Source organism: Anser cygnoides, chromosome 4 (assembly GCF_040182565.1).
Source record: "Anser cygnoides isolate HZ-2024a breed goose chromosome 4, Taihu_goose_T2T_genome, whole genome shotgun sequence".
Taxonomy (NCBI): Eukaryota; Metazoa; Chordata; class Aves; order Anseriformes; family Anatidae; genus Anser; species Anser cygnoides.
Genome location: NC_089876.1, coordinates 63,223,613 through 63,250,653, shown reverse-complemented (window position 1 = coordinate 63,250,653; position 27,041 = coordinate 63,223,613). Strand labels below are relative to the sequence as shown.

The window sequence follows — 27,041 nt, the reverse complement described above, 5'->3', positions numbered from 1 at the left end:
GAACAAGCTTTAATAATTGCATGTTTTGGGTATTACTCTAGCTGGACTAATACTATTTTGACAAGACTGCTAATGGTTTAATTAGACTAATAATAAATTATTGGATGTGTGTGTATGCATGTGTTTATTTAGTCTACATAAATTGCACAGTTATTCAGCCTCCTTCCATGCCTTTGAGGCTTGGTTGTAATTTCAACACCATATCCTGAAGAAGCTAATTTAGTCATACTGAAAATGTAATCACATATTATCCTTTTTTTTTTTTTCCCCTTTTTTTCTCTCAACTAAGTGGTTGCTTGACTTCAGAAAGAGCAATGAAAAGCTACAGATTGCCTAGCACGCTGACATTGGAGGACAATAAACAAACGTGCTATTTGCAATAGAGGTCATCTTTGTTGACAAATATTTACTTTTATGAAACGATTTGAAATTTGTACACTCCTAAAGTTTGTTTGTATGCATGAGGCTTACAATTAAAATGATAGACCAGAGGCTCTTCCATTTCTCTAGAAGTCTCTACAAAGGATTTTTAGCACTTACTCTTCTCTTATATTCCAGACCTTACACTAAGCTAATGCTAGACTGATGGTAAACTAACGATAACTTGAGAATTAAAAATATAATTTATGGTTTGGGTGGAAATGCATTACAATTCAGTCACATACACAAAACAGATTGTGTATTGATGGGATCTCATGGGTTTCTTATTTTTGCACTTGCCCTTTCACTGTCTGACACAAGCAAACTTTCAACATTTGTGCCACTAAACTCTATGTGCTCATGCTCATTTAAACCTAAAGATACTTCAGAACTGTTTCAAAAGAGACTGGCTAATCAGAAGAAAAGAATAATCATTCAAGACAACTGAACTTAGAGAATGAGCCAGTTCCTCAACATCTATATATTTTGATTTATAACTAAAGAATACTGTTTCTTGCAAAGATTTTTTTTTTTTTAACTAAGTATTTCAACCTTGTTTTCTATGAAAGAAAGCTATGACAAAATATTCACCCATCCCTAGTACATGCTTAGTTCGTTTCACTTCCACTTACGTAGCTTCCAAACAATTCTGGACTGTGTATCACAGGACTGGAAGAATTGGGGCAGCAAAGAAAGAAAGGACATTCAGTAACCTTTTCAGCAGCATTTATTCCCATTCAGAACATTACAAATCATGTACTGAATTAAGTAGTGGACTTAGCTGAAAGGTTTTGCAAAAGGCTATTACTGTCTTGCACTACTGAAAAATCAGCTATACCTTAACTATTCCTGACATAATGGCTTGGGTTTTCTTTTTTTCTTTTCCTTAAAGACAGATTGTATACCTTCTTTAGGTATTTTAGGTATATATTTATATATTTTTATATATATATTTATATTTATATATATATATTTTAGGTATATTGTACTTTCTAAGCTATCTTTACGTTTTGAAATATTTTCTTAACCCATAACCTGAGCCTCCAGTGCTGTAATGCAACCACTTTACTTCTATTTAACCCTTCAGATTATTGCTTAGACTAAATAATCAAGGTCCATTGCAGCTCCTTGTATGTCCTTTTCAGCCTTAATGCCTCCTGTTGCTCCGTCTGCCTTTAGTTCATCCATGTCTTAGTAGAATAAAACAACCAGAACAACCACAGCATATGAACATAGGAACTTAATGTAGCTAAGCAGAGAAGCATTACCTCACATATTTATTCCAGCATACCTGCTTTTTTTGCAATATTGTTCTATTATTGATTTATGATGTTCTTGGAATCAGATACCTTCTATCAGAACAAATGAATTGGAAGATTGTATTCCACAAACCTGCTGGAAAACAATTCGTTTTTGTACTCAGAGTATTTACCCTGTATCTCATAAGGCCAACTTGTTTTTTCTCCTTACCTCAACTAGAAACGATAAATGTAGATACCACATTAATCTAATGATTACCTTCTTCTCAGCTGACAATCCAGCTTGCATAAATAATGACAATTTTATAGGAAAATAAAGAAGTAATTTCACAAGTCCATACCATTAATACCATGATTTTTTTATCTCAACAGAACTTTCAATTTTACCAGAAAATCCATGTGGCTTCAGCAGAAGAGACTGAGTACTATTTTAAGATAAACCTTTCAAGTTAGGAGTCTTGTCTGTAGATCTTAGTCCTAGATTTAAAATATTCTCTGATTCAGATTGTAGAACCCAAAGAAATCCATCTGTTGAGAATAGCTAGGTAAGCCACCTAAGAAATTTTAAGATACAATTTAACAATGTTAAGAGGATGCATTCATCTCAGCATTACTTAAGGTATCAGCTAGGTGAAATGATCCAAAAGGTCCTTTCTTACCCTGTGTTATCTTAGATAATTTTCTTGTACTGTTACTCTGTATTCTTTTTCTTCAGAAACTACTTAAGCATAAGCCTAAATTACAATAAACTTATGAGCAAATACAGCTAAGGTATCAAAGTGCCTATAGTCCAGCACATCCTTCAGTAATTCCCTGGACTGGCACTTATGTTCATCAAGTATGCTTTTCTTGTTGGAAAAAAAAAAAGTAAATAAAAAAAATCAGTAAGTAGTAGCTATTATACTGCTTCTTCACTCACAATATAGAAAAAAGCAATCAGAAGTAATCAATTTTCAAGTCAGGCTAAACAACCTTTTACTATCATTGCAGAATTTATTTTCAAGTGAGAAAAAAAATGTTGCATAAATTTGGCAGTTTCAGAATTTTACTTTTCAAGAAATATAACTATCTAACATTGCAATCTTCGTAGTGTCTGAGTTTATAAACAATACTTTGTATTCCAATACAAATACTGCATATTTTCCAAAACATCTACCACACATCTTTCAACACACAACACCTTGCTCTACTGATACGCTCAATAAAATAAATGAGACTAAGAGCAAGGTAGCTTGCTGCAGAGATCCTATCAGGGCAAAGGAAATGAAAGTGCAATAAATGCCACAAAGTTGCTTGAAAATAACTTTCCTTTTATCTAACCACCTGCTCATGAGAACACTCATAACTGATAGCTTCAAGTTCTTCTCTTTAATTCAAAAGGATTAAAAATCACAACTAACGCTACCTTTTTTTTTTTTTTGAAATGTATTATAACCACAACAATCAACAGATCTACCAAATATCCTTGCAAATAGCTTCTCAAAGTTTTTTGCCATGCTGAGCTATCAACTCTGCTGCCAAGTGGGGGAAGTCCTGTAAAGAAAATAATTTCAAGACAAGTCAATAAATAAATACATAAATTACTGCCTCATTTTGAGGGATTATAGTGCATTCTCATGCATCACAAACTTCCTGTGGTATGGCTAAACTCCTGATCACTGAAGGACCATGAAAGCTACGTATCTGTGAATTAACAGTTCAGCATCCCACTGACTTTTGTAACAGGGCAATTTAAAAGAATGACTGGAGAAGGCATAAGAAGCATAGTAAGAAGCATAGTTTAGTACCACAATTCAGTCCTTTAAAAGCATCAGAGTTATCTCTGTCATTATATCTTAGTGGTTAGCTATGAGGATGCTGGTTGGATACAGAGTGACTACCTGAAGCTGTGTCCATACAGGAACCTGGAACCCAGACAACCCACAGTCTATGCTCTGAAGGAACATAGACCCATGCACTCCTAAAAACAGATACAAGGAATGAAACAATCCCTGCAAATACACTTTAGGAAACTGGTAGGAGATCTATAAGCAAAATGATGAAGCCAAGAATCCCAAATGATCAAAAGGACATCAGTAATGTGCCAGGCATGAAGATCTCCAGTGAAAAAGAACGCAGCCAGCTGGAAGGGAATGCAGAGGTACCAGTCACGGAGAACAAACTGGACACCCTCCAGAGAAGCAGCTGATTAGGGAAGTAGCCTGTCACTAAAAACAAATGAGGAACCTACCCCAGCACTGGAGAAAAAGCAGCCACACCCTGAATAATGAGAACCACAACTACCTACTGTCCTTCTCTGAAGTCTAACTATATTTAAAACTCAACTATATTAGTATTCACCAGCTATCTGATTATTAATTCATGCAGCTCATTTTTAATAACAGAAATAATAAAAATATATATGGAGAGAAGTGGATTCAAGAATTCAAATTCGTATTGTTCCTCTTGTTGAGAACAAGCAGTAAGGGAGCTTGGATGAATGCTGTTGTTCTGAGGTTCAGATCATAAGTTCTGTCTTCCTGCCTTTAAAAGACTGCAAATGGTTATAAATAATAATTAAAGAAAAATGTCAATTTTAGTGTGACTTTATAATTTCCTTCCCAGACTGGAAGAACCAAATGGATGATAAATATATGTGAAAAGTAGTCCAGAGCACTATTGTCCTCAGTGACAATATAGGATATTGACACTGTTTCCAAATAAAGCAGTAGACAGCCTGATCAAGATACTCCTGAAACACTTCCATGAAAAGAACAATGAGGTACTGAACCAGTCCCTAATTAATAGAAAAGAAACAGCTAATAAAGTGAAGATTAAGAGGTAATGTATTTGAGATTGCTCACAAAAGGACAGGATTCTTGGATGTTAGATTAGGTAGAAAATAACTCAAACTAAAGGCAATCTATTTCAAGAAGGCAAACTTCAGTAAGAGGACTCTCAGAAGATCTCCTGGGAGACTTGCCTAAGGGGAAAAAGGAATTAGAATGGTAGCTCCTTAATGAACCCATTTACCCAATTGAGAAGAAAAGCTCCTGATAAATACTCAAGAATATCAACATTTTTGATTTTTTTCCCTTTTCTTTTTCAATTTTCTCCTTCTGTCAAAAGGCCAACATAATTGGTTCCCTGTTTTAATTTGAGCACCATTGATAAAATGATAAAGATTAAGATCCTGCAGGGGAAGGGCTGAAGGGATGAAAGTGTTTAAGAATACTTATATAAGCTAGGTATTTTCAAATGAGCTGAGTAAACTGAATTTTAGCCTGTGGTAGCCAAAATCTGCAAGCCATAAATGATTAGCTAATGTGTCTACAATACCGACATAGCTCAAAGCAGTTGAGTGCGGCAATCCCTCATTTCCCCACTTACTCCATGTTGGCTCAGACTGTGGGGCACTTTTTCTGCATGTGAAGGGAATTCCTTTTGGACGAAATTAAACCAGAAGTTCTGTTCAAAGTGCAGCAACAGTCTCTAAAAGGAACAGAAAGGTCCCAATCAATGAGTGATCTGCAGCACAAGCAAGTCCCACAGCAAGTAACAAGTGCACATGCACCATCAGAATACTCTCAAACCACAGAGAACTCACATGTTCTTCTGCTTCTCGTACTACTTGAAATACCAAAAGTCTCGAGCTCAGTAGACAGCTCACATAGATGCTCCCAGCTCCTCGCTGATTTAATTCCTTTGTATTACACAAAGACCAGCTATAGTTCAATATACTTTTCTTTTTCCTCTTTCTACTACTATATCCTTTCATCAGTACTTTCCTGAATTCTCATTTTTTTTTTAAATAAATACTGACACCATTTTCCATCTTTCCTTCCCAATGGCAGAATCAACTTATTTAGTCTCACAGAAGATTCAACGTCATCGCATCAGCAGCCATAGTGACAGCTCATAGTCAAGGGTTTCAGCTATGCTCTCTTGCCTCTGTAAATTCTCCATCTCCTGACAGTCTTCTCCAGGAATTTTCATTTACATCCATCCAAACCGTGCAATATCCTCTCTCATCTACCTTGCCTCTCCTTCATAGAAATAAAGATCTGAGATGCCAGAATCACTGAAGGCATGAGAACACCATTGTGCTACTGTCATCTCCACAAAATGGATGAGCAGATGCTCTGGAGCTTGCTGAATCAACATTGAGCAGCCTACAGTCCTAAAAGCAAGAGTTTGTAAGATAGCTTTCTTTTGACTATCTTTGAACTATGTGTGTATCAGGGATGTTTGGTTCATGAGACCAAATTAATAATAAACAAATATGCATACCTATATCATAGCCGTTGGGTCCCTTGCACAAATTGCTATTTTCTACTGAGCCAGTCATATTTTACCACATTAGTTTTTACTGTGTGGCTCCCAGTTACACGGTATACATGCACAAAGTCTTTGTAAAGGATGGATGAGAGCAAACTGCAAAGGTGAAAACTAGAAAGGCAGAATTGGTATCTATCTTTTAGAAGACAAAATAGTGGCAAAAGGATCAACTTACTTTGAACTCTTAAAATACCATGAAATCTATACCAGAGTAGATAATAAAAAAATTTGTAGGCAGCTGGAAGATGCCCATGAGATCAGTGAGATGCAAAGCAGTGAAAGAAACACAACAATGGAAAACGCAGTTACATGTTAAACATGTTAAAACTTGATGGTGTTGTTCACACTCGAGAAGAGAAATTAAAGAGGCACAGACAACAATAATCTTAACAACAATAATCTTAAAATATGAAAACACTTTCTTTGTGTCCACTGATAATTAGATAATAAACAATGAACCTAAACTGAGGAAACTGAGAATCAGGTCGTTATTAGTAGAGCATTTTTACTCTAAGAACTAGAACAGAAAGATTTTGTATGGTTTTTTAATACCTATCCATGAAGATTTTTATGAACTTTTTGGATACACATCTCTGAAGAATGATGAACAGTTAAAGCCATATTGTAGCAGAGGCAAAACAAGTAGCTTTTGGAAATCGCTTCCTGTCATTGTCTACAATTATTTTAAGATTTCCATGCAAAGACTATTAAAAAAAGTACATATCTTCACAAGGTGCAGAACTGGATTTGTGCCTTTTTTGTTGAAACCTTTGTACAAAATGCATTGAAGCCTCTTTTAAGCCCATGGTACAAGTATCTAAGACACACATACTAAAAATAAATAAATGACCCAGTAGAATAGATTGGAATTACGATATTTTTCTGCAGAAAAAAAATAATCATGTTTATGTTTTACTGAGCTTATTTCTAGAGAATTTGAAGTTTTGTTTTCAAACACTATCTTACAAAAATCAAAGTGCATATTTTTGCATATCTCTGCATATTTTCCCAGACAGCTTTTAATTAAAAAAAAAAAAAAGAAAAAGTTAAAAACAATGACAACAAAGGAAGCTTTTAAGGGATGAAGAGTATAGTATCTCTGAGTTAAATTTCAGTGATTGCCCTTTTAGATATGTTAAGAATCATAATTTGTCCTAACATAGCCTTTGAATACAAATAGTATTATTGTATTTATTATATGATGTCAGTTTCCACATTTATTGCCTATTTCATTGATCACCAAAATGCATATACACTTAGTTGGTTTAAGACCCTACACAAATGTTTTGCCTAAACTGTTTCAGTAATATGATAAAATCATTGTGTCAATGAGTGGTGAAACACTGACAGAATTGCAAAAACACAAAGTCCTTGTTCTTTGTCTGCATAACTAACATTACCCATATTTTTTTTGTTTGTTTGTTTGTTTTTTCCTCTTTTGCTGAAGAATTAGTTGAGTACTGGAATCAATGTGATTAATATTGTGCAAACAGGCAATTTGAGAATACATACATAAGGTATTCTGTAGAGCAATTACATATGCGATCGATTTTTCAGATCAAAAATGTAATAAATTCATTCACTCATATTCTTCATGATGCACAGAAGGGTGAGCATGATCCTTGTTTATATAGAGGATGGAAGATACAGGAAAGAAGGTCCTGAAAAACTGGGCTAACAACAGACCGCAGAGCGAAAACAAAAAAGAGTTGAGATGTGGTGTCTCCTGAGAATAGTGACAGGTTTTGACAGATGAGTTCTGCTAAGCAAACACAGCACAGTCTATCCAGAGAACACAGATTCAGGACAAATGCAAGTTTTAGCAAGAAAATTGGATTCTTTAATGACGACCCACCAATTAGAAAAATGCATATAAGCACAGACCATTAGAGAGATCAAAAGAAGTGTTGTGATTTTGGCTGGGTAGAGTTCATTTTCTTCATAGATGCTGACACAGTGCTGTGTTTCATATTTTTGATGATAACACACTGATGTTTCACTTGTTGCAGAGCAGTGTGTTTACGCTAAATCAAGGACTTTTCAGCTTCTCATGTTGACCAGTCAGCGAGGAGGCTGGGGATGCAACTGGGAGGGGACAGAACCAGGACAGGTGACCCAAACTGGCCAAATGGACATCCCATGCCATATGGCATTATGCTCAGAAATACTAGCTGGGGTAAAGGAGGAGGAAGGGGGGACATTGGTAGTGATGGCATTTGTCTTCCCAAGAAACCATTACGTGTGATGAGCCCTGCTGTCCTGGAAGTGGCTGAACGCCTGCCTGCTGATGGGAAGCAGTGAATGGATTCCCTCTCTTGCTTTGCTTTTGCGTATGGTTTTTGCTTTCCCTAGTGAACTGTCCTTATCTCAACCCACAAGTTCTTGCACTTTTACCCTTCTGATTCTCTCCCCCTTCCACCTGGGGAGAGTGAGCGAGCAGCGGTGTGGTGCTAAGCCAAAACAGTAAGAAACCAGGAGAGAATTAAAGGAGATTTTTACTGGAAAGCCCCTTCCACTAGCAGAGAAAGGACGTACTATAGCATTTGAAGAAGGAAAATAGTGAAGGTATTGCCCTCTTCACCTTAACAAAAATATATTCAATTCCATATGTTGAATGGGGCTTGGGAATGAAGAAAGAGAAGGTTGGGTTGGGCAGGGGAAGTTAAAAAAAAAAAAAAAACAACACTGATTTTTCTCCACATTTTTTTTGAGAAAAATATTTGAGAAATTTTATTCTTTGCATACTCCCTCTTCAGTGTGAACCATCACATATTTCCTTTGATCTGTCATTATCCTTCACTACAGTGACAGTTCAGTCATCTGTCTTGTCATTTTGATTTTTTTTTTTTTAAACCACTGTGAAAGAAACTCAGCTGTTTACAAGGAGGTCAGACTACATGCTCTTGTGGTCATTTCTACATAAATTTCATACATTTTCTGTGTACAGAGGTTTCCCCAACGTACTGAGAAGACACACTAAGAAAATGAAAGGTATGAGGGGAAAAAATAAATTAAAAAAAAAAAGAGTGCTATAGTACAATAAAGTAATCCCAAATATTTCAAGTCTTAAATATATGATCTTCACTATATGTAACATGAGGGCATTTTGCTCTAGTGAAATAAAGAAATATAAAAAATATTTTACAGTGAACCTATCACTCCTATCACTTCCTGAAACTCTAGGCAAGCATTCTGCGTCTAATGATTCACTAAAGAAAAATACAAAACGGAGAGAAACATATGTCAAGTCACTTTTACTTCTCAAGTGTCTAAACCTCACCCTTTCATACCTATTTTCCAAGGCATATCATCCCAGATATATCTTAATTTAAAAGAAAAAGCACTCACAGGTATATTTTTCAAGGCTGAGTATCTTAGTTGCTTCCAAGGAAAAATACTTCAGTGTAACAGGCACAGACTAACCATAAAGAGAAGATCCTTAACACTAAACAATCTGTATGGCTTTGAAATGTTAAAAAAATATATTCATTTATTGGGTTCTTTCCTTTCACTTACAAGTCTCATGAAATTTCTCAATTTCACTACTAGTAGCATTCTTTAAGTCCACAGGTAAGAAAGACTGATCTCAGATCATACAATTATTCCGTGATTTAATACCCACATTTTGGTAATACAAATTTTGGTAGGGCAGAACAATGTAGCAAGAGGAAAAAAAATAATACTAAGTTAAAAAAATAGTAAGTTAAAGGAAGAACTTCTTCGCAATTACTGCATCACATTTCAGAACAGAACAAATGATAAATTCTCTCTAAATTCACTTCATAGGCAGAAATCAGATCTGTAATCTTTTCATTGATTATATTTATATTTCCAACCTATCCGCATGTATGCGGAGTATCAAAAACTTCTGCTTTTAGTGAAGATGAAACAACCCATTTTTTGGGATGTACAAGTTTTTGGACTGATGTATTTGCAATCCATATGGAAATACACTTGCATCATCAGAAATAGGTTGATGGGAAAAGAAAGAGGAAACAAAAATGGAGGGGAGAAGGAAATCTCGGTACAGACGTTCTCTTCTACTTCCAAAGTAAGTGCACTTAGAGAGTCAATTTTTCCAGGAATTTTAAGTAACTAGCAACAAACATTTCCTCAAAGTAGAAAGCAGGGAAAAAATATAGAAGAATAATTATATAAACCATCTCTACACAAACATTATTCTTCCCTTGCTGTGATGTGTTTTACACCAAAAAACACATGTAAAACTACAGCAAATATATATATATATTTTTTTTTTTCAAAAGTAAAAAAGAATGTACTGCAAGGAAAGAGTATAGACAAACTGAGTAACTTTTACTTCCCTCTGCTGTCTGATTTTCCTTACCTGGTGTTTTGAATCATCACCAGTGATAAAATAACTTCCTCATGCACTATTGTGACAGTGAATATTGTGATATTCATTATTAAAGTAGTAAAAATATTCCTATAGTACAAATCCAACCTAAACTACAAGTTATTCTCCTTTAAATGAGGTCCATTTTAGACTGAAAGAGATCATAATTATTATAGCATTTCTTTCTCTTAAATTTAATCCCTAAATCTTAAATTTTATTTCTAACCTCTACCTTACTTGTTTGAAATCCATCTTGAAAACTGTATCTAAGATTTCTTTCAATCAATTGAAAGCAACTGAAAGCAACAGAAACACCCAGTCATTGCAGTTGGAAAGCACCTCTGGAGTTTGTCTTACACAAGCTCCTGGACAAGACAAACTCAGGGCTGCATTCAGTTGGGCACTGACTATCTCCAAGGAAGGGGATTCCTGGGCAAACTCTGCCATTGTCTCATCACCCTGACAGGCATAAGATGTTTTCTACATACTCTTTTCATAACTTCAAAAACTAAGACATTTCTTGCAATTTCTTATATTAGAAAAACAGAACAGAACATCTTTACAAGGACTCAGAGTTGAAATATACTGGACTAGCATGAAGTGCATACAAAGAAATTGAGTCTTCTATCACCTAAAATAAGGGAAATCTTGGGTCAGATGAAAGGTATTGAGATTTTTGCCAACAGGTTTACTGTACATAGCATTTTAGCACGTATACATAATACTTTTCCTCATCCCTGAGTTTTAATATACTAATAAAGCTCCAGATTTACAATAAAGTTGAACAAACACAACAAAGGACAAAATCTAATGCTTGGTCTTTTTTTTTTTTTTCCCATCCAGTGAACGAGAGCCATATAATGACAACCCATTATCGCTGTTGGTAGTATTTTCCAGTGTATCAAAATAAATAAATAATGATAAAAAAATTAATGCAAACTTATTTTCCAAAATATAGGTGTAAAGGCTGTAAACATTATATCCTATCTGGTCTGATAAGACACCATATGCAGACTTAAAAGTATCCTAACCCTATGCTCCTAAATGTACCTTTACAAATCCAGATTTTTCAAACATTCAGTACCACATAAATCCCTATCTCCAGCATAAACAACTTCTGTAACAATGAGAAGGAGGAGAAAAATGAAACATTGTTAAACATAAATCTCACAACCAAAGTATTTTATCTCCAAGCTCCTGACTTTTGATGCCATACAGGGTTAAATGAACTCAGTTATATCAAGACGACAGAGTTTCAGAAAGGCAAATACCATTCACTCTTTCCGGAAGGTATTTTCAGATTTTAATTGCATTTTTCATTAGCTAGTCTCATAAGCATAACTCTGACAGATAGAATCACCAAGTGATGAGTATCTGCATTATAACACAACACCCGCTGCAGGAAGACAGCTACATTAGCTGAAGTGCCCTATATAGGCAAAAGTTTTCTTGTAACCAAGAATCCACAGTAGATTTCAAGAATGTATTAAGCAATTATGTGATGAATTAATTCATCACTAGACTGCACTAAGGGTGGGGGGGGATAGAAATCAAATTACCCAGCAAAACAAAACCCAAAATATTAATGTATTTCTGTAGTAAATAATACACTATGTTAAAACAAACAACAAGCAACCAGAAACCTGACTGCTCTTTTGTCCTCTGATCTCTAACATGTACAGTTTTACCACATTTCTCAGAAAAAAAAAATAAAAAAAAATTCGATGTTTTATCTTTAGATTCAGAGTTGAAATATATGTGTTAGCATTCTGAGATTAGAATCTATGTTTACGTGTCTAAGAAATTTGACCAAAACAAGAATAATAGAAAAGGGTGTTAACCTACACATCGTATGCCAAACTTGTTTTCTTCTACATTGGTATACCAGACAGCCTCCAGCTTTAAATAACTAAAAATTTTTGTCAAGTTCATCTGTTTTATTATTCCTCTTGGCACAAGCTAAATTTATCACATACGTTTGAAATAGATTATATGTTGTTTTATTAGATTAATTTAATTGTGTATTGGCATCAGCATATGTCAAAATTAATGGCTTTTTAATGGCACTACATGCTAATGATTAACTAGAAATACCGAGAAGGGGGTGAAGGTATGGTTTTAGGAATGATTAATATGACAAGGTCATAAATATTACTATACATAACACTGGCACACACAAAAGAATAAAAATAGCTTTGTCTTCCTCTTCCTCCTATTCTGGGAATAAAAGGAGAACAGTATGGTTCAGAGTTATTATTTGCTTATATATTATATCAAATCTGTAAGGAGTCGGCACAGCCCTGCTGTTCTTAAAATATATTTCCCTGAAAATAAAACTGAAACTGTGTTCAGGTTCAACCCAGCTGGCAGCTAAGGACCACATAGCAGTTTTCTCACTCCCCCTCAGTGGGATGGGGGAAAGAATCATAAAAAAGGGTAAAACTCCTGGGTTGAGATAAAGATTGTTTAATAGGACAGAAAAGGAATGGAAAATAACAACAATAATAACGATGATAAAGGGATATACAAAACAAGTGATGCGCAATGCAACTGCTCACCACTCTCTGACCAATGCCAAGCCCATCCCTGAGCAGCAGCAGCAGCCGCCCCCCAGCCAACCCCCGCAGGCTATTGTTCACCATGAGGCTGTGCAATGTGGGACATCCCTCTGGCCAGCCTGGGCCAGCTGTCCTGGCTGTGTCTCCTCCCAGCTCCTGGTACACCCCCAGCCTCCTCACTGTCAGGGAAGTAAGGGAGGCTGAAAAGTTCCTGCTTTGGTGCTGCTCTGCAACAACTGAACCATTGGTGTGTCATCAGCATTGTTCTCATCCCAAAATCCAAAACACAGCACCATACTAGTCACTAGGAAAAAAAATTAACTCTATCCCAGCCAAAACTAGAACAAAGTGGAAGAAAATAATAGGAGTGAATACTGCATTTGTAGATATAATATCATGATGACACAAAACAAGCACACACCAATTTTCTTCCTGACCCAGGGTTGTGACACTTCTCCAAATTCTAGCTGCAAAGCAGGACAGAAGTATATTCCATTCCCCACCCACTGACTTCAAAAAGTAAAGAATATGAGATAAAAAGAATTTAAAAAAATAGTTTAAATATTTTCCTTATATTCTTTGTGGTTTTAAAATAGTACCTGCAAAAAGGGAAAGCCTTAAGTCATTTGTGTCTGAAGCTTCAAAACCTGATTGAAAAATCCATTGAAATAGAAATGGGGGAAAAAAATAACGGTATTTTTTAAGATGCTTAAAGCAATGGGATCGGAAAGCAGTTCCCTCCCCCAGTCTCTGCCAATGCCTGTTATTGTATTTATGTGCAAATTATGTAATGCCACATAGTCATGATATTTAGTTTTATCAAGCAAGTTACAGTGCATCTCCATAGCTTTATAATAGATGTGATTAGGAAGTGGCTGATACCAAAAAATAGATCCTTAGATCCTAGAAATGAGTATATAAGATGGAGTCCAACCTGTTAGGTCTCTGATTCTTACCCATATTTATCTCAGCATGATTTTATGATGCTAGTGCATGTCCTCTCAATATTGTAGCTTCATTACTGTAACTCTTTTCATTGAGCTGTAACTTGGAAGACACACCACTTGTTCCTGCACTATATGATATGATTTTCATCCCTCATTCTTGATCTTGAGTAGCATTGAATAGCAATGATCTTGATACTGATTAAACTTATCAGGTTTCCAAACTCTGGTTGGATTGACTTTGGTTATATTCGAGGCCTCTTACATGTAAGGGTCTCCAGGAGACCTTATGCTTGTGTTTCTCCTTACTATCTTTGAAGATAATCAATGGAATTTTAAGCAAAGGGTTTTTTATTTTGGTTTGAAATAGTCCTTATCTCTATCTGTACCAGAAATGAGGCTCATATTATGCCTCTTATGAAAACAATAATTAAATAAATCCTATATGTTACACAGTAGTCATTATTAATTCCATCATAACATTTCCTTTTATATTAATGCATGTTTGGAATATTTTGTTAGATTATTTTTGGTTGATGTTAATAGCAGCTTAAAATATAGAGCACTCTACAAAAATTACCTAGCTTATAGAGCCTAATGTAACAATTAATGTGAAGTCTGTTATAATACTGAGCTATACTCAATCTCCATACTCCCGAGGAAAACACTTCAGTCAATTTTACACAAACAGTAAGAGCAGAAGGTAATTTCAGGGTGGCTAATAATACCTCTGAGACACATATACTTGCAGAAATAGTTCAGTAAATGCAACAGCCTGGGTGTTAGAAGTCTCCATGCTCAAAGTGGTCAGCAAGAGACTTTTATAAGGAAATGTGTATGTTACAGAATAAAGCTTTGATAACGCAGCCCTCTTTTTCTTGCAGTGTATGCTGCCTCCAGCTTCAGAACTCAGCTTCATTCAGAATTGTTTCCCCTCCGCTGCTTCATCACTTTTGATATCAAATTTTTGACTAGCTTGTCTAAAGCATTAAATTCTAATACACACATATGCATTTATCACCTTCAATGCATTTTGCTAAAGATATATGCCTGGTTCATCCCTATTCTGACTGAAAAAATTAAGCCCTGACTGAAACTATTTAGAAACTGAGAGTTTAACTTCAGAAAAAGAGAAGAAAACACTAAGATCTCTTCTCAAAGTTAACAGTTTTGCAATTAGGACATCTACTTTGGATTAAGAAAGAAAAACCCTTAACATGGGGAGACACAGATAATGTTGGAAACTACTTTTGACACTGTTTCCCACAGTGCTCTCCTGTATGAACAGAGAAGGCATGAACAACAAGAAGATGCTGTTAGTTGGGCCTCCTGGGAAGCAGGCAGAAGTTTGCTGTACAGATTGTAGCCAGCTCCAAACAGAGTGCCCCAGGCACTGAGTCCCATACTGCTCAAAGTTTTGTTCAAGAGCTGGATGAGGAGACAGAACACACCCACAGCAAATCTGCAGATGATGCTAAATGAGGAGGAGAAGTTTATAATACTGAACAGCAGGGCTTACTTAGGAAACTTGTTGATGGGGACAACATAAATCTCACAGTTCATGCTGAGACACATGTAGTTACGCACTGGGTAAGAATAACAATGCATGAGCACAGGCTGGTGTAAACACCTTAGGTGTTTACCTATGAGTACCTACCAGCTGTGCTGAAAAGGACTGGGGGTTACAGCAGGTTGAGTATGAGCAAACAGCATGCTCTCTCTGTGGATAAAGCAAATGCACATGGTGCGATAATAGCAAGAAGGCCACCAGCAGACTGAAGGAAACTCCTAGTCCCCTCTATTTGGTCCTGACAAACCCACATCTGGAATACATGGCCAGTTTTGTTCTGTATATTTGCACCAGATCAAGACTGATGCTTAAAACCAAATAAAATCCTGTATAGGGCTGCTAACATGGTCAGGAGCCCAGAGCATAGGATTTATAAAATAATGTTGAGGGAGCTGAAACTGTTCAGTCTGGTGAAGAGATGGCTAAGGAGAGATTTTAACTCCCCAGCGAGCAGTTATGAAGATGTGGATCTTCAGCAATAGCAACATAACAAACATTCATCACCACAAATTACAACCTGTGAGTCCCAGGCTGAACATCACGAAAATGTATTTTTCTATGAGAGGAGGACAATGTGGAAATGTGATACTGAGTGACTACAGCAGCTTCACCCTTGGAGGTTGTCAGGACACCAGCTGAACCTGTCTGGTGTTCATGACACTTTACGCAGAGGCTGGGCTACAGGACTTCCAGAGGTCCCTTCTACCAATATTTCTGTGTCCTTGTAACCAAAAATTCCATTGGAAGTATCTGTATCCATTTACTACTACAGAAGAGGTATAACCTTTTGGAAAGCGTTGCTTCCTGTGAGATTAAAATAATGCAGATGTGGAACAAGTTCAGAAACTGGACAAAGAATGACTAAAGAAATGAAAACCTTGCATGTAAAGAAAGGTTGAAAAAAAATATTTAGCGATGACATGAGTAAGGTGAAACATGGCAGAGATAAAAGCTAGAACTAGAGCATAAAAAAAGTAAGAGCCACAAATAGCTGTCTCCTGATATGAAAATGAAAGTCAGAAGCAAAAGCAAACATTTTTCTTCAAGCTTTAATTTTATCTGCACAACAAAATGCCACAATACAGTACTAAATCCCTGTGATTCAGAATAAAAGCCAGTCATTAAGTAACAGAGATTTGAAGAAAAAAAAGTCAGAGTTAGGATTTCAATAACTGAGTATTCATTAACAGGCTTCCTGAATGCATCCTGTGAAGCATTTGGTACTGGCCATTTGCCAGTCTGCAGGGCAAGGCAGTTCATTGGCGTACCTGGATCAGGCTTTGAACATTGGGAAGGCTCACACAAACAGAAGGCAGGTGTGAAGCAGCCTTTACCTTTTAGAAGGCTGACAGCACAGAAGCACCTATGTGATGAGACCCCAGAGTTTGATCTGTCACTTTTTCCTATAATAATAGATCAAGTGATGATACAATTTATTCTACTCCGCCTTTTGAAGTCCAGTTGCTAGAATAACATGCTTTTAGCTCCAAAATAATACATTACTACCGCCAAGTGTTATTTAACATTTTATATGTTAAATTCTTAGTGGTATTAATTATTTAGAGGGTAAAGACAACTCAATTCTTAAAATGTAAAATAAGGACCCAAAGTCTCCTTTGATGTATATCCTTTGAAACTTAATGTGTCATAAATCTTCCAGTTGGGTATTTTTCCAGTTTAAACCCATCGCATTATATGAGTTTACTAGAAATGCTTTGTGCTGTTCAGTTTAAGTATGCTACCTATTCACTAGGTAATTCAACAAGCTTTGCATCAAGATTAGATATTTGCAATATACAGAGAGCATATTTTATGAGCAACTTTACAGTCCTAATTTTGGAGTACATTTTGTAGCAAACAGGAATCACCACCAACTGTTTTGGAACTTTTTGCACTGAAACACACAGCATGCTTGCTAGTCAAGACATAAAAACAACACTACCCCACAAAAACAGGGAAAAAAAATGAACAAAACCCAAACCTTTTCCATCAAGATGACAAGGCGTCAGAATTATTTTTATAGATAAAGGAATGATGCTACTTTAAATAAAATTAATGTTCCCTAAGCTATTTGACATTCTAAACCAGTATAGGTAGAGACTGAAAAAAAAAAAATCAGTCTGGCATGTACATTAGGCCAGGTGTCAGGTTAAAGTTTAAATAATTTTAGAGGGTGTTCTTCTCTTTAAATAAGCAGAAGTATAATCAGACAAAAAAAAAAATCTATCAATTAACATTAGCAATTAGCTTTAGCAGTATTTATATTCTAGATTATATTTTTAAACCTAGAAATCCTGCGAAAAGATAGTTGAAAAAAAAATAGTAGTAGTAGTCCAAAGAACTCATCACAGTTATTACATTATTACCACGTTTTGCTTATTTCTATAAGTATACCTGACCTTAATTTTTTTAAATTAACTTCTAAGTGCCATTTTATTTCCTGTATAGAAATAACTGTGAAGAGAAAAATATGTGAGGAGACTGAATCTGGGTGAATAGTTGCACCTAAGCATCCTATAAAATCTAATGGTAGCACTGCACATAATGTAACACAGCAGGTTTAGTGGTAAGGGGAACACAAATTAGGAAATTAACAGATCACAAACTATGCTTATAGAAAAGTATGTTATTTCATAGATTTACAAGAAGTTGTAGGCAGAAGAGTAGGGGCTGCAACTGCATAGGCAGTACAACATGATGGCTGTACATTCATTTTAAAATAATGTCTGATTCTTCAATACTACGCATTTTAAGGAGTTGTGTCATGTAAAGCATGTGCTTAAATTATGTCACTTAATAGCGTACTACAAGCTAAGGAGTTCACGGCAATGATTTCAGCTGGGGAGTGGTGCCTGCATTTCAGATCTGGAGAAACTTACTCCTTTGCACCTGAGGGAAAGGTAAACAATTTTCATAACTGACACTGTTTTTTAAATGGGATCATGGTTAAGAGAAAATTGAGGCAATTAAAAACAATTAAAGACAGTAAAGTTTTTTTGCAATAAAGACTTTTGACACAGACTGAGAGCTCAAATAATTTTAAATGGCAAGCTTCTCAATTTAAAAAATAAAACTTTCAGGGTTGGCATAGCCAGTGTATTTACAGAAGTATAGGAAGTCTTTTTCTTGTTGAAAGAACTTGCATCAGTCTCGCATAAGGACTTCTAAGGGCATTCTCTTTCTTGACAAGATGGAGAATTATCTCACAAACTTCAGTAAGTTTGAAGGTAGATCTAAAGAGCAAAGAAGTGTCCCCCTTTAATACAAGAAACAAATTGAGCTCCTTAAGAAATTCATTTTAAAACACATTTTCAAACCACTGTGCGTGTACACAGTTGCACTTTAAAGTTCTTTTCAACTTATTGTTCTTCTTTTAGGAGTAGAAGTGCAAGAAAAGCCACAGTATTCCTGTCAGGACATCTATCCAAAATGAAATTGAAAGTCAGGGATTTTGTTTGTTTGTTTTAAATATATTCCAGGATAACATGTATTGTCTTAATCTGCTAGCTCAGGTTATCCATTATGATTTGTAACTCTTTTCTAAAGGCTTTCCTTCAAGATAACATCCCTCACACTGCTGCATGGACAATGGTTTCTATCCCTAGCTAAATTAGTTTAAGTACTTTTTATGACTTTTTTTTTTTTTTAATATGTTTGATCTATATTGTGTTGTAATTTACTATTAGTGATTTGTCATCCTTGGTATTTGTCATACATCCAATATTTTTATTATGCTCTGTGTGCAGCTATCAACCTTTGAATAATAACCTCTGGTATCAATGTCAGGTCACTGATAAAAAACATTGATTATGAAATCAGCTGAGAGGTGATAACACCCATTTATGCTCCTCAAATAGTAAGCCAGTTTTTAAACTTGTAAATGTTCCTTACTATTTCAAAATATATTGAAATAGAAAGGCTGACATAAAATTATATCAAAAGCTTTAAAGTACATTAATCACTAATACTACGTTATCAAACAGTATGTAACCTAATTGAAAAGGGTTCTAAGAAGGATGCAAATGCAGATGAAATTTTGTCTCAAATATCTATTCCAACAGAGAAACAATGTTCTGAAACCCTATGGTCAGAAGGTAGCAAAGATGCAACACAAAGCTTTAAAGAGCATCCTCTTGATAAAATTTAAGTGCCCAAGCACATAGAAGCAGAGCCTTCACATTTATCCGGTCTCTGTTATGAATTCTAGACGCATGGCCAGAGAATAACTGTGGTAATGCCTTGGCAAAGCCTCTTTTCAGTTTTCCCTACAGCACAAGGCCAACCATGGATGTAGGGGAGGAGAAGATCCTATGCTTGGCTGAGTTCAGGGATCATTACTGTGACCCAAACAAAAGAGAACAGAATGTTAATGCTCTCATGCACAAATACGTACAGATCATAACTCTAAAAAAAAAAAAAAAAAAATTCTCCCTTTTTCTATTGAAGCTACTTTAAATTAGACTAACACAGTATTTCCACTTCTATCATCTCAAAAGTAGGAAAAAATGGTGGAATAGAATTTGATGAAGTTTTCATTGCAGTAAAAAAAGACTGAAAAATAAAAAGTATTTTGATTTGGTAAACCAATTACACTGCTTTGTTTGTATTACATCGCTGTAACTTTCCTAAAGTCTGGAAAACACAAACACTGCATACTTACACTACTTTCCAATGTTTTCTCTTTAATGCCTAATGCATATAACTATAATGCATATAACTATATCAAAATTAAGAAGCAAAAGCTTCAAACAACTGTATGATATATATTTATATAAATAAAAAGTTGGATGGAAACCAGGCATACGTAACAAATGGAAATGTGTCATTTCAGAATATTCTCTCATCTGAAACAAAAATCAAGAGGTTTTTAAAAGGTTCACCTCACGCCTTCCACCACCCCCCATTTTTGATAGTTCTATTATTATTATAAACACTAGTCTTACTTTTTTGTGCCAGGGACTAAGGAGAAAGATCACGTCATTCTCAAATAGCTGATATTTCTGTAGGTGAAAGGCTTATCAGTAATGTGATACATGATACCCTGGAGGGTAGAATCCTGTTCTGACATTATCTCACACCCCAATGGTTAAAAATAATGTGTCATAACAGCTAAGCTAAAAATATAATCTCTGTGTGGTCCAGTGATCTCCAGTACTTCCAGCTGAATAGCCCAAACAGCTTGCTACAAGCACAGAGAAAATCTGAACACAAGGACTCCTTTGCTCACATTACAGGTCTACGGTACATACGCAGTACAGAAGATTCAATATAGACAGAAGATCCAATCCTTGGTGAGAGGGCGGGGGATAGACAGAGCTGCAAGTTGCAGAAATTGTTTGGGTGGCTGAAAACTGTTCCCAGACACTGTTTTCTGTCAATCCTTAATAAATGTATGTGGCAGAAGTGGCCTTATATGGCCAGAGCAATTTGGTTTGTAGCTTCTTCCAAAATGTCCATAAAGAAGGTCACTGGCAAGTATTGCAGGCTGCATGTATTTCTTTGATACATTCTAAGATGTACCAGAGACAAAAAGCTTCAGAAAGATTAAAACAAACTCACAACCTGAAAGCTAGAAACATTTCTGGGTAACACCCCCATCAAAAGGGACACATTCAGTTATGGGTGCATGGGCTTTGTTTAAAAGTATGGATTTATCAAACCAAAGTAGAAGTCCCCTCAAAGGATTCTGAATCAACTCTGGAAACACAGAAAGACAGCATTACCATTATAATGCTCTCATCAATAAATTTTAAGAATTCAAGAACTGATGTACTGAGACAGACCAAAGGTCTGTCAAGCAGCACATCCTGTCCTGCCAGCTGTCAGTACCACTTGATTAGGGAAAGAATAAAATAGGACAAGTACAGAATGCTATTTTCCCAGCTCTAAAGACTGAGGTGAGACCTTGATCACTGCATTTAATGATCTCTGATGGATATATCTTTCATTACTTGGTATAGCCTTCTCTGATGTATCTATACATTAGATTCGCCCAACTGAGATCTTCACAGTTCAAGTGTGTTTAAAAGCAATTTGGAGTAATATGTTTAACGTTTCCCCTCCTAACTTTATAGCTCGTTATTTCTTTTTCCAAGTTTGAGAGCCATTCCTCATAAGGAAGCTATTCCATGATATGATCTATTTCTCCAATAATTTACTTTTAAGATGTAGTGGAAATAGCTTCATGGAATATTTGCAGGGTACAGATGGTTGGAGTAGGATAATAGCAGTCTCCAGATTTTCAAAACTTTCCTGATAAATTCTGAAACCATAGCTTCTTAATGACTAAGTGCTGGCCTCAAGTTTTCAGAAGTTCAGAACATCTAACATGTTATGAATATAGATACACATAAAAGGATACCTTCACCAAAAGAATGGGGAATGGAAAACAAAAGAACTTCCACTGGTTTGTTTTCATTCTTAAAAAATAGTAACTTTAGTCAGATTATGGAAGTAGTATCTGAAACATTACTTTATCAATTACCATAGTTAGACAATACAAAATTTCAGAATATATAAAGATATCTTTGAATCTTTTTCTTCATATTCTAAAGAAACATTTAAAGCTCTGAAAGGACTTAAAGCCCTCATTTTTTCTGCACATGTGGAACTTGGGAATATTTTCCTATCTTTGCCATTATCTGAGGAGTTCTGCAAAGTAACCTGACCACCACACAATCCAGGAGCACTTGCAAGTTTGAAGCTTAAAGTGGATCTCTCTAATATCCTCTGTCTCATAGATCAGAGCTCCCACTGCAGTTAGCTGGTCTGTGTCCATACAGAATGAAGTAAAGACTGCACTTTCTCATTTCCTCCTTAGACTTTAGGTCATCAAATGATTGTTGAGATCCTCTAGAGCAGTGCATTTAGTGCATAACAGTAAACAGTTAAACTAGATTATATAAAACTAGTTATATTATATTTATATAATATATAAAAGTTATTATATATAAAACATAAATATACATATATAACATATATAAAACATATATATAAACATATATATATAAAGTTATTATATATATATAAAAATATATAAAAGTTATTATATAAAACTAGATTATATTAAACTAGTTATATTTTAATCTAGCTCATTCATTACCAACTTTTTTTTTTTTTCTGGATATAAAAATTAAAAAAGGTGTGTTAAGCATCCTTCCCTCTGTTCCCTTCCCAATCTGCCCCAAAGTTTTTCACTGGATGAATGAGTAGATCCTGCAAGCTGCTATAACTACATCTGATATATTGCTGTTGGAAGACACAGTTTAGGATAAGGAGAAAATAGGATCATCTCTGTTATTGACAGTCTGCTAAATTAGATTAACTGTTAGATGGTACTGCACTCTCATTTCCACTACTTTACTCAGCTGCTGAGGCTGGCATCTAAGAACCACTAGAAATTTTACACTTAGGTCAACTTCAAAGAAATTACAGATACCAGGTTTCAATTTTAAATATCCCCTTATAAACTTGCTGAAACACAATAAACATCATTCTTACCCTCTGGATACACTGCTTCATTTGCAAACATATGAGGTCATGACACTGGGGTCACTTCATAAAAGTGGAAAAATTATTCAAGGTATTACAATAAATTTCATCTGAATAAATGTACTTGCAATTGCAAAACAAAATCATTCTACTCTATTTAAAATTCTCATTCAATAACCTAGTAAATATAATTAAAAAAAATAATTAAAAACTACTGCTAGGGAAAGTGGGAACGATATCTGCAAACTACAGTTATGCCAGTTTTGGAGACAGTGACTGAGAATGTTACTTCTGGTTACCAAAATACTTCAAAGGGAAAGTCTTTTCTGTTCCTGAGTTCACTTGATAATCTTCAGAAAATGTTTGTCATTATGACACTGAAATAGCTAGGAAAAAAAATCTCAATGCTTAGGTTTTTCATAATTTAATTTTATAAAATGACATTTAACAGCCATTTCAAAATTCAGAGGGAGTGAAGTATCCAGTACACCAAGAGGTGAAAAAAAAAAAAGACATTAAGAAAAAATGTTTACTTATAAAATGCTTGTAAGTAAAAGAAACTACAGCCAGTGTGCCTGGATGATCTGGAAGTGCTGGGTTTCACTTTCAGAATTGCTCCGGAGCTGAGAAGTCTAAATCTCATTAAAATAAATAAAAATAGACTGTTCTTTTGGCTAGTTTTTCTTTCTTCCTTCTATTCTCCATACTGCCCTTCATATTATTATTATTATTAATTTTTGGTTTCATTCTTAAGAGTTCTTCTTGGTTTAATTTTCACCCCCTGTGGCTTGCCTCCCCTTCTAGGGCTGTTGCTGGTCTACCTTTCAATTGATCTTGGTATGGAAAAACATTGGGAGTGTTGAGTGTCATATACATAAAATCATCATAGCTCATGTCACCAATGTACCACAAAAGAATATCACTCTGGAAAGTTGAAAAAATCAACTTGCAGGGGAAAAAAAAACAACAACCAAACGAACACCCTAACAACAAGTTTCTTTCATCACAGCCTCAAAGAGGAACAGAATGCTTTCTCAGACAAACAGCAGAAAAAAGATTAGCCATATATGCAGAGGCCTTGAGGACAGATGGTGTCACAGTTTAGCAAAATCTTTCCTAAAGCAATCCTTACAAGCCCGGGAAGATCAAGTTCTCACAAGAAATTATGTGAGTTAGGGCACCACTGAAGTTATGTGAAGCATTTTGCTTTGGACGCAAATAGGTTTTTCTTCACTACAGCCTAGCAGTAATTTTGATTTGGCAAACCAGTTTTAATTATTAGTTATTTATTAGTTACATTTCAAACAGTTACACACCGCTCCCACCCCCAACTCTATTTTTCTGTAATAGTTATAAGCTTTCTATAATATTTTGGCATTGCTCCTTTGCTAGGACATTTTAAGTTCTCCCACTACAGCGAGCTTCACACTCCCTCTGTGCAACATTTCCACTGGCTTTCAGAGAGCACTGTTTTCTTGGCTGTGAAAAATAGTAAAAGCTTGAAAAGAATTGCCACTGAACTAGCAACTTCAAACATATTTAAGTGAGAACTGATGATCTATTTTCTGTTTTGTTTTTAATGTCTCCCAACGTTCAAACATTCCTGAGCCAGAGCATTACAACGTGAAATATTAGCAACATGCAAAATTTTTGAGAAGTGACTACTGAGCTTCTTTGTAACCCTTCATCCTATAAAGGCATTCAATATTCTAAATAATTTCTAGGCCCTGTGTTTTTGACAGAAGGTGCAGTTACAAAGAACTTCCATTGTAAGGCTCTGATCAGAGGCACTGCATACATTCCTTATTTTCAGTAGAACTGGGGATTATGTATATAAATGTGAGAAATTAAATGGTGAATTTGACATATGGATGCGTATTATTGAGTGATGGTAACTCTTAGAACAAGTTACCTCTGCTTTCTCATTAAAAATAGATTGAATCATGTTGTTTAGTTGTTGTTGTTTTGAATTTAAATAGTCGAAACTATCAAAAAAACCCAAAAAGCTGACTGCCACTGCTTATCTTTGAACCCTTGGATGTCATTAACAGAAACAAGTCAGACATACTGAATGCAACCTTTGAGTTACCCTCCTCTCCTCATTCAACACAACACTAGAAAACACAACCAGAACTTTGCCCAAGAGCCACTTAGCAACTATTTTCTCCTTTTCTACACCAAAAACTCAAAAACCAACCAACCAAACAAAAAAAAGCCACCAAACACACAAAAAAATGAGAATAAACTGGCTCATCACAGTAAGCAGGTACAGACTAAAACAGCAGATAACCTGATAATGATTTTTCTGAGATACAGAAAATAGTTTTCTTTAATTATTCTTGAGAGTTTTTGTTGTTGTTTTTAGAATCTGTATCTCAAATACCTAAGTTATAAAAACCACCTACATAAAATCCACCAAATCAAAAGCTATACAACATACTTGTCTATGTTGTCAGCTAAAATGTACCACACTTCATGTCAGAGTTCATGGAAATTGCAGGCAGCTCTTGACTTAGGAACAGTGAAGTCCATCCCCACCAGAACTTTATAACCCTCAGTTAAACATTCCTGAAGGTGATTTCTCTCTTGCACTGTGACTATTGATTAGATTAATCCTTGTAAAATAATGGCTGAGGAAGCAGGACAGTAAGGAGATGAAATCTTGCAGATACCATTCAAAGAAAGAAAAACTTCAGCATTTAAGAAGGCAGTTTCCCACTCACAGCTCCATGACAATATTTTTCTTTCACAAAGCAGATAGTGCAGTTCCATCATGTCTATGGATAATCTACACACTGATATATTTCCATTCCGCAGAGTACACAGCTGTCTCTGTTGTGTGTAGATCAGAACATGTGGACCCCCATCTTCTGAAAAGAGCCACTGAAGTTAAACCATACATTCCACGTTAGATATTTTTGTATTAACTTTGGATTTTCTTAATGAAATTGATATCCTTTTTTTCCCAAGTAAACGTGTAATACATAATGCATTCAAAAACACATACGTATTAAATATCAGTTAAAATAATTTGAGTAATAGCCTAAGTATTCTGAGAGTAGAAGAATATATGCCAAAGCACAGACTCTTAAAAACGGATTATTTGCATAAGTGCTTCAAAGAAAAGATCTTACTCCCATGTCTGTATTAATATACTACAATGTTTGGTATGTTACTTGTGTTACCTGCTAGAAGTCCAACTGTGCTTAGTGTTGTACAAAGATAAATAAACGGCGTAGGATACCTAACAAAAAAGTTTGTAATATAATAAGTAGTAGACATTGGATAACGAGTATAACTACAAGAAATGAGTAACAAAACTACAGAAGCATTAATAAAAGCTTGAGTTTACATATACACAAGAATTACAGATTGTTTAAAATACATTAATTTAGATATTCAAATATACCTGATTACAAAGCCACTTTAACAACAATCCCTTAAGTTTCTGTACTCAGCATCATCCAGTTGTGTCCGTTTTCCCTTATGTATTGTAGCAGAGAGCAGGCCATCCAACAGAATAATGGGTTTCCCACTGAATTTCAGGATAGTGTTCCTTTCAGAAAGAGGATCACAGGGAGCAGGAGGAAATACACTCAGACATTTGTTAGAAGTGCTGATAAAACTAGCAGTTATTAAGGTGATAATGTGCTACTGCTGACACAGAAAGGAAAGGATGACTTGCGAAGGACTGAAAGGGCCAGAATTCTGTATTTGAGGAAATAAAGAAAAGATCCAATGGAACAACAACAAGTAAGATGCCATAATAACTGTAGCTGATTAGGAAGAGATTTCAGTGGACAGGAAGGTTTTTCTGTCAGAGTCCAGGAAGATATAGTTCTTTTGTTTCAGAAATGAGAGGAGGTCTGAGGACGAATCATAGATGCTATAAATAACAAATCCCAGAAAATGCTGGAATGTCAGAGAAATGCCAGAAGTTAACAGAATTTTCCCAGAGAAAGAATATAAATTAAAGACATTCCATACATCTTTGGATAGAGAGAGAAACAATCAGACACAGAGATGCTGATTTTACAGTCTTTCTTCCACTCCCTTCTTGCAGTGAGTACAACATAACGCTTTTTGGGAGAAAGTTTACACGCATTTTGATCTACATGAGTATTTGCA

At 35.4% G+C, this 27,041-nt stretch overlaps 1 protein-coding gene across 1 annotated transcript in view; it reads right to left on the bottom strand.

The window, feature by feature from the left end:
* The window catches only part of SGCZ (sarcoglycan zeta), a 464,355-nt gene that overhangs the window by 143,793 nt on the left and 293,521 nt on the right, over positions 1-27,041 (bottom strand). The window contains exon 3 of the mRNA XM_066996283.1: positions 5,049-5,150. Within this exon, the coding sequence (XP_066852384.1) occupies positions 5,049-5,150 (102 nt within the window). The remainder of the gene's footprint in view (positions 1-5,048; positions 5,151-27,041) is intronic.